Source organism: Melanaphis sacchari, unplaced genomic scaffold, assembly GCF_002803265.2.
Source record: "Melanaphis sacchari strain LSU unplaced genomic scaffold, SCAv2.0 Contig20_pilon_pilon, whole genome shotgun sequence".
Classification (NCBI taxonomy): Eukaryota; Metazoa; Arthropoda; class Insecta; order Hemiptera; family Aphididae; genus Melanaphis; species Melanaphis sacchari.
This window is the reverse complement of record NW_020271042.1, coordinates 799,750-808,158: the sequence shown is the minus strand read 5'-3', so window position 1 is coordinate 808,158 and position 8,409 is coordinate 799,750. Positions and strand designations below refer to the sequence as shown.

At 23.6% G+C, this 8,409-nt stretch overlaps 1 protein-coding gene across 1 annotated transcript; it reads left to right on the top strand.

Moving 5' to 3' along the window:
* Positions 1 to 1,589: 1,589 nt before the first annotated feature.
* Positions 1,590 to 7,414, top strand: LOC112593792 (serine/threonine-protein kinase STK11-like). Its single transcript, XM_025338334.1, has 7 exons — positions 1,590 to 2,021; positions 3,358 to 3,531; positions 3,609 to 3,741; positions 3,807 to 3,943; positions 4,021 to 4,206; positions 6,657 to 6,823; positions 6,887 to 7,414. Exons 1-7 carry the CDS (start codon positions 1,672 to 1,674, stop codon positions 7,003 to 7,005), a joined length of 1,266 nt encoding a protein of 421 aa, XP_025194119.1. The 5' UTR covers positions 1,590 to 1,671; the 3' UTR covers positions 7,006 to 7,414.
* Positions 7,415 to 8,409: the final 995 nt, after the last annotated feature.

Here is an 8,409-nt window from a genome sequence, read left to right as displayed (position 1 = left end):
TATATATCTTAATATTATAGTATTTAATTTTAATTTATTAATTTATACGAAATTTTGTGTTGACTTGATATAATTATGATTTATTTAAATTTTGACTATTAGATTATATTGTATATGAATATTGATTATGTATTTGTATATTTTGTAGTATTGTCATATAAACATTAAATATAAACAATTAGATTATCAAAGCATACCGAGAACTTAACGTCCTATGGCTAATAACTCTCCGGGACGAAATGTCCGTGGACTGCATATTTGATGGGGGACAAACGTTCGCGATTCATGACTGAGAAGTGAGTCATATTCGAAAATAGAATAGATAAAAGAGCAATATTATTTAGGTATTCTTAATGATTTGACCTAAAAGTTAAAACAAATGTAACGAAGCACTAAGCAGCTACTCTTTTAATGAAACCAAACACCTCTAGCTTTTTTTTATAGATGAGTGATAAGGATAATAACTATAAAGCACGGATTTTTGTGCAATCGCATATTTTTTTTTTTTAACTTTTTTGGATTTTTGTCAGTTATTTTCATTGATCATAATTAAAATCTAATAGTGAATTTTTTTTTTGCATATTTCTGCACAGTTAATGGTTATTGCCGTTATTGGCTATTGTATATTTTTGCATATTTTTAAAAAAATTCGAAATGTATTGTACATTAAAGCGAAATTATTTTTATTATTACTATTTTTTTTTTTTATATTGAGAGTACAAAACAGCGTTATAAATATATTATATCAAATAAAAAACTAAAAGGAATTTTTTGCATCTAGATCAAAATATCAAAAAAAAAAAAAAAAATTACAAATCAACACAAGCATTTAAAACGTCGATAAAACTAATTCATATAACTATATTTTCTAATAAAATTAATTTATATATTAAATTACAAAATTGCAAGCATAGACATTTTTTTTTTTTAATTAAAAGGTCGTAAGTGTCATCGGTGGGTGGCTTCTTCAATCAAAATTTCATCTCCATTGTCTAAAGCTCATACTCTTATTGTGCCGATTGTGTATAGATTGTGTATTTATTAATAAAGAAAAAAAAAAAAAAAATTAAAAGATAAACACAAATGATGTGATGGAAGGATTGCATTGCATAATGTATATGGCACCATTAGGAATTAATGACATCATTGTACCATAACTATTTACTACCATTTGTGCGTCGTATATATACGACGCACAAATATCGTTCTATGGTATAATAATAATTCTAGTTTTTTTTGGAACGTCTTTGAGTTTTTCGACCTCCGTGAGTACCATATGATTACTGTTTACTATACATAAATACAATGGACCATTATCAGCATCGACGATAGTATAATACTTCTTAAGTGTAGTAAGCAGTGTGATTACTGTGATTAAACAAATTTCACCATTAGTATAGACTGACTCCTGAGTGTTCATATTTATTATTTAATATTATTTATTATTTTGTGATGCAGGTACTTTTATTTGTAAACATTGTAATTTGTAATCGTTTTTGAATTATTTGTTGATTTGTGATCGTACTGTCATAATTATAAACTATACAAATTATCATAAAATCGAATTATCATTCAGTTTTTTTTTTGTCGAATACGAAAAATATCAAAAAGATAAAAAAAATCTGAAATTTTAAAATAGGTATATGTAGCATATTAAATGAAAACGATGTAATGATGATGATGGAACAGGGAGAATTTGACGAGGATGTTATGCCAAGTGCTGTAGATGATGACGAAGATGTGTTCAAAGACCTGTTAAATGTACCTGCCGATTGGTCAGCAAACGATTGTTTGTCCACAGGTATTTTCAATTCATTTGATCCAAATGAAGTTGTATATCGAGCCCAAAAGAAACCATGTAAGACAGTTGGAAAATATGTAATGGGCGATTTATTAGGAGAAGGTAGTTATGGTAAAGTTAAAGAAGTACTCGATTCAGAAACGCTTGTTCGCTGTGCAGCTAAAATATTAAAAAAGAAAAAACTCAAACGAATACCTAACGGAGAAAAAAATGTGCTCAAGTAATAAAATAATTTTTTTATACATATTAATAATTAGTTTTAATAATCTTTAAAGTACCTACACTTTTTCTCTTATTTAAGCATATTTAAGCAAAGATAATCTACACATTTATTTTCTTAAGCATAGTCACGCCTGCATGCATTGTCCTATAAACGTATAAAAGAAAATTTGCTATCAGCAGTACTAATTTTGTGTAGGTATCAATATTATAAAATTGAATTGCTCTATTATCATACTTAAAGTTAAGAACATTATAAGTGATGTTAGTATGTTGGTTTTTTTCCAATTTTTAAGTGAGTGTAGAGTTTGTTAAATATTTCAAATTAAAAACTATTATAATTTGCTTATAATTTTAATCCAATGTACAAGCTACAAATAAACATAGGTATTGTTCTTAATTTTTATAATAAGTCAACTTTATCTGATACTACAACTAACAACATAAAATTGGTTCTTTTTCTACAATAATTTTCTATGAAGTATGTTTATTAAGTGGAAACAGCATAAACATTTTCTAAAATTCTTTATATCTAGCTAAGTAATTGCTGAATCAATGAGATTAGTAAATTAATTTATTATAGCTAGTAAAAAGTTAGGAAATTTGTTGTATTATGTTTTATCTTGTTAGGTTTTTTTTATATGATTATATGCTAATTTATCATTTTAAAATTTTTTTGTATCTCATTTATTTTATATTTATTTAAGTTAATACTTGTTATTAAAATAGTAATAAATATTACCCATAATAATGTAATCAGTGATATTGATATATTTTATCCTTTTTAATCATTGTAGTAGTTATACATTTTTGGTAGTTAATACTTCGGTAGTACTGTTATAGTAAATGGTTATTATTTTATAGTAAATTATCTAGGCGGGTGTTTTGGGTGGGAAGTATCTTCCTTCAGCTGTATTTATACAAAAATATATGCTCTGTTTAATTCAGATTTCTATAAAATATGTTGTCGTGTAGTTCTATTTCATATTTTATGTTTTTAATATGAATACTGATGACTTCAATTGAGTATGTAAAGCCCTTCTTGCTTTATATATAACTATAAAATTAAAAAAACTCCCTAAAAAATATTGGTTACGCTTTTGTTTTTTAAGCTTGAATATTGTTTATTCTTTAGAAACATACATTTATTTTTTAGTATAATTTTGTTTTTGAATTGCTGATAATAACAGTATGTTATTAATATTAAATATTATCAAGTATTATAAGATAATATTTATTCAATAAATTTTAAATACCTATGTTAAATTTGGTAAAATATTCAATTATAACTTTTAAGTTACATAATAATAAAATTTGTTATTATTGTTAATTTTTAGTGAAATTCAACTTCTTAAAACACTGAGACATTTAAATGTCATAGAATTAGTAGATGTGATAGTAAATGAAGAAAAAGAAAAAATGTATCTTCTTTTAGAATATTGTGTTGGTGGTCTTCAAGATATGCTAGAACACTCTCCAGGAAGTAAATTTCCATGCTGGCAAGCCCACAAGTATGTATTTGATTAAGTAAAAAGTAGTATTATGAATTTATGAATATACATTTATGTTTAATATTATGTGGTATTAGCTATTTTAGTCAGTTAATAAATGGATTAGAATATTTACATAGCCGTGGAATAATTCATAAAGATATCAAACCAGGGAATTTATTGCTCACACTTGATGAAACACTTAAGATATCAGACTTTGGAACTGCTGAGGTATGTTGAAAATATAATTGTAAAATGTTTATCTATGTTAAAATATTGTTAATTACAATTTTTAGGCACTGTCACCATTTGATCCAGAAGGTATTTGTGCATCTAGTCAAGGCTCACCAGCATTTCAACCGCCTGAAATAGCAAATGGAGCTGATGAGTACTCTGGCTTTAAAATAGATATTTGGAGCAGTGGTGTCACATTGTATGATCATTAATCAATTACAAAAATGTTATACAATAATAACAAAATTATATTTTTTTTTTTTTTTTTTTTTTAAGATATAATTTAGTTACAGGAGAGTATCCATTTGAAGGTGATAATGTATATAGATTATTTGAAGCAATTGGAAAGTGTAATATACAAATTCCAAGCTTTGTGACAGAACCTTTGAGATCTTTGCTAGTTGGAATGCTTAAAAAAGATCCAAAGAAACGATTTACCTTAAGAACAATACAAACACATCCGTAAGTTTAAAAACTGTTTTAAATACTGAATAGATTATTTTAAAATAAACAAATAAATAATATGATCCTTTAATGCATAGCTAATAAAATTGTCAATTGTTAAATTTGAAAAATCATGACTTTTTATCAATATGAAAAAATTGTATTCTAATTTTAGTATAATAATTTTGTGCATACTTTATAATAATAAAATCATACAATAATGATATAACTAGTGATGGGCATAATCGAGTAATCGAATAATTTTGATTATGAGTAAAATAATTGAGTAATCGAGTAATTTCTGATATGAGTAACGTAATCGAATTTTGAAATGTTTTAAATTATTATCTGGTAATTGATTATTTAGTAGGTATATTTTAAATCTGAAAAATGTTTTATATAATATATATGAAATTACAATTTTCAATGTTGTACATATTTAATATTTATGATTATATTATGTATTTATTACCTTCATAATTAAGAATTTACAGTGTTTTAAACCAACAGATTTATTTAAAATTTAAATAATAATTATTAAATAAAAACTTGTCATTTATTTAAAGCACCTATTAATAATGCATTATTATGGTTATATAATGGTTATTACCTACTTATTATTATTCCTAAAATATAGTCTAAATAAAAAAAGCAACATTTAACTAATAATTATTTACTATAAGTTTATTCATATTTCGAGTGATTTTTGATTATCTCGATATGTAATAATAGTTGATTATTCTTAACATACGAAAAAACGATTTTAATTTCAAGTGATTTTTCGAGAGATTCTCTCGATTACTAATCATTCGATTATGCCCATCACTAGATATAGCACAGATATTTATATCTACTATTTATAAATGTTAATAATAAGTGAAGTATCCTATAAATTATAATGAAAGGAGTACTAAAAAACAAGTAAATATTAGGTTATATTATATAATTATATAAATAAGTAATAAAATGATTTATAATGAAAAAAGTAATTCAAAATTAGGCATTAAGTAATTTTAATTTTAAATTTAAAATTATTTTCCTGGATTCTTCACAGCGTGCGAAAGAGCAGCATCATTATTTTTTTTACTAAATTCACAAAATCAGAACAGGAACTATTTTCAAAATGTGGTATTTTCAATGATATAATTATTCAATTTTTATCAAATTGATAGAATATCTACCTATTTAAGTTTCATTACTGAAGAATCTTCCACAAAGGAATTAAACATTGGTATAGGTACTTATAATAAATTCTCATAATATTCCAATATTTTTAAATTTTTTTTTGTTAAAGTTCTAGCTATTTTTTTTGTACTATTAAATTTTTTTTTAGTTTACAGTAGATATAGCATGCTTGATAATCATAAATTCTTCAAATATCTTATCTATAGAAATCACATCAACTAAACACATACTTTAATTATTTTCACAATATCTTAATAAAGCTATACATCTGATTTTAAACAAAGTGGCTCCATATTTTTAATGGCGAGGATTCATAATCGAAATGACTTGATAAATTATTTAATGCATGTTTTGTAGAACAAATCAAATTAATTTTTCATTTCATTTATGATAAGTATTGTTAATTTACTCTTATATTATGATTAAATTGGAACTGTAAAATTGTTTGTTTATTCAAGTTGAAACATTAGATTTTAACTGATTCATAATAAAAATTAACTCATATCAGATTTTTGAAGTAACAAACATCATATTTATATTATTACAAATACATAAGCATATACTTGGTTTTTTAAATAGATGTTCTATGGTTTATGACTTGTTAAAGTCGATTTGTTTAAGGCATTTATCACAAAGGAATATAAAGTAAAATATCAAAGGAGAATAGAACTTAAGAATTTTTTGGATTGCTAAAACAATTGACAACCACCTAGTAGGACAATGTTTAACCAACTCTTACTGTTCTAACTCAACATACACTACAAATTCTTTTAAATCTTTGTATCTTGATGCAGATACAGATAAATGAGCTTGTATTTTTAGTTTCAAAGTTTCCAAATCTTAATCAAGACTATTTAAAGATTTTCAAAAAGTATTATTACCATATGTACTAAGTAAACAATTAAAAATTTAATTATATACTTAAAGATCTTAATTTTATAATTATTTCTTCATCTATCAATTAAACATTTTATTATTAGGCAGTGAGCGGTTTATTTTGATAAGTTGATATTTATAATATTTATCATATTAGAATTGAAAGCTTCAAATTTGTATAATTTTTATGTGTATATTTTAAATAATTATTTTTATCTTGAGTATTATTTATAATTATTTATAATTATATTAGAGTTGTAAATGATCTCTGGATTATAGCTAATTTAAAAAATTAACTTAGGATCTAATTAAATTAAAATATTGAATTTTTTCTTGTTTCATTATCTAAATAAATATGTATTTAAGTATTTTCATATTCATTCTTTTTTGTTTTTTTTATTGTTTAGGTGGTTTGTTTGTAGACATCCAAGAACATCTGAAAAAGTACCTTTTCCTCCTTTGCGTGGTGATTTCATGCATAACATGACTGTATTGCCTTACTTATTCAACTATCATTCTTGCGAAACGCCTTCTGAAAATGAAGAAGAGTATATAACAGAACAATTAATTAAAGGTAATATTCTTAAATATAAATAATCAAATTAAAGTTTTATTAATTATTTAATATATAATTCAGATCGACCAAATGGGAGTACATCAGTTACCATCGATGATGTCAATGATCCATCTAAACGACCTTGGCACAAGCCAATCATGTGTAATGTTAAAAAAATGACTTCATGTCGGTTGTCATGACATTTGTCACTCATTTTAGTATTGCATTTTTCATTTTTTTGTTTTTATCATAACCATTATTGGTTGAGAAGATTTAATTATTTTTTGAGGTACACGTGAAGTGGTTATTTTCTTTTTTATGAAATCAAGTCCATTTGTTTTACAACAATGAAATTATCTAAGTTAAGCTATTGACTTTAATATTTTTTTGAATTGTATTGATTATTTAAAGTTTAATGATTTATGAAAACCACAATATTTCAAATTAGTGTAAGTGTTTTAAAAAAATATCTCTACTGTGGAAAAGACAGCTAGATTTGATGTACTAAGGAGAAAACTAGTACTTACCTACCTCTAATGTTTTGTTTATTAATTATTTACTTTTGCATATATGTGTATATGTGTGCAAAAAAAAAAAAATCATTTCATATTAATTACATTTTGTTTGCTCTTTTTAAAATTTATTTATTTACAAATATATTATTCTTTATATATAACACAATAAATCATAATATAATTAAAGATGAGCATTTTGGTGTTATAGTATTTAAAATTAATAAAATAGTATATTTAAATGTCCATGCAGATTATAGTAAGTACATAATATTTTTTTGTATACTGTTTAAGATCTATTATTTATAAAATAATTTATTGTATTATTTATGACTCAAGTGTGGTGTGATTGTTTGGCGCTGAAATATATAATATGTTATTACATAATATTGGAGTGGTTGAAAATATGTTTTAAAAATTAGGTTTTATATTCAGTGATATCTAATATTTTGATTATTTACTAGTTTTACTATAATGTTGGGGCTCAAGAGTGGGCTTTCAACCGGTCAATTTCTCTATTACATGATTTATAAATTACTAATTATTTATATGGATCAATATAATAAATATTAATACAGAATAATCTGTGATAATAATCGTCAATTGCTGATAAAACTATGATTGTAAAATTTGTAGTGGTGAAGGCAATTGTTACATTATTTTTGATAAATTAAATAGATAAAAAAATGTACCAAGTTTTTATGGTCTAAATTTCAATTTAGATTTAAGTTAATTGATAATATTACAAAGTCAAAATTTGTTATGTTAATTCAATTCTGTATTTGTTAAAAAATATAACTAAGTAAAATAAATAAACTGGGTATTTTTAGTTTATGAAATATTTATTTTAATTGACATTGATCTTATCAAGATATAAATACATTTGGTGCAGATTTAACATTATAATTTTGGAAGTGATTTGTATAAGTATAATTAGTAAATATTTAATAACAAAATAAATGTAATTTACTTCTTTTTAGGGTATTTATTGACATTTGACATTAAAAACAGATGCCTATCTACAAGCTATTTTAGGTGTTTAATTTTAAATAAAATTGTAAATTATTTGTACATTTGGAATGCTATTAACTT

Coding starts and splice junctions, on each gene's coding strand:
- LOC112593792 (XM_025338334.1), top strand. CDS start 1,672: ATGATGATGATGGAACAGGGAGAATTTGACGAGGATGTTATGCCAAGT. Junction 3,742..3,806: donor CAGACTTTGGAACTGCTGAG/GTATGTTGAAAA, acceptor TACAATTTTTAG/GCACTGTCACCATTTGATCC. Junction 3,944..4,020: donor TGGAGCAGTGGTGTCACATT/GTATGATCATTA, acceptor TTTTTTTTTAAG/ATATAATTTAGTTACAGGAG.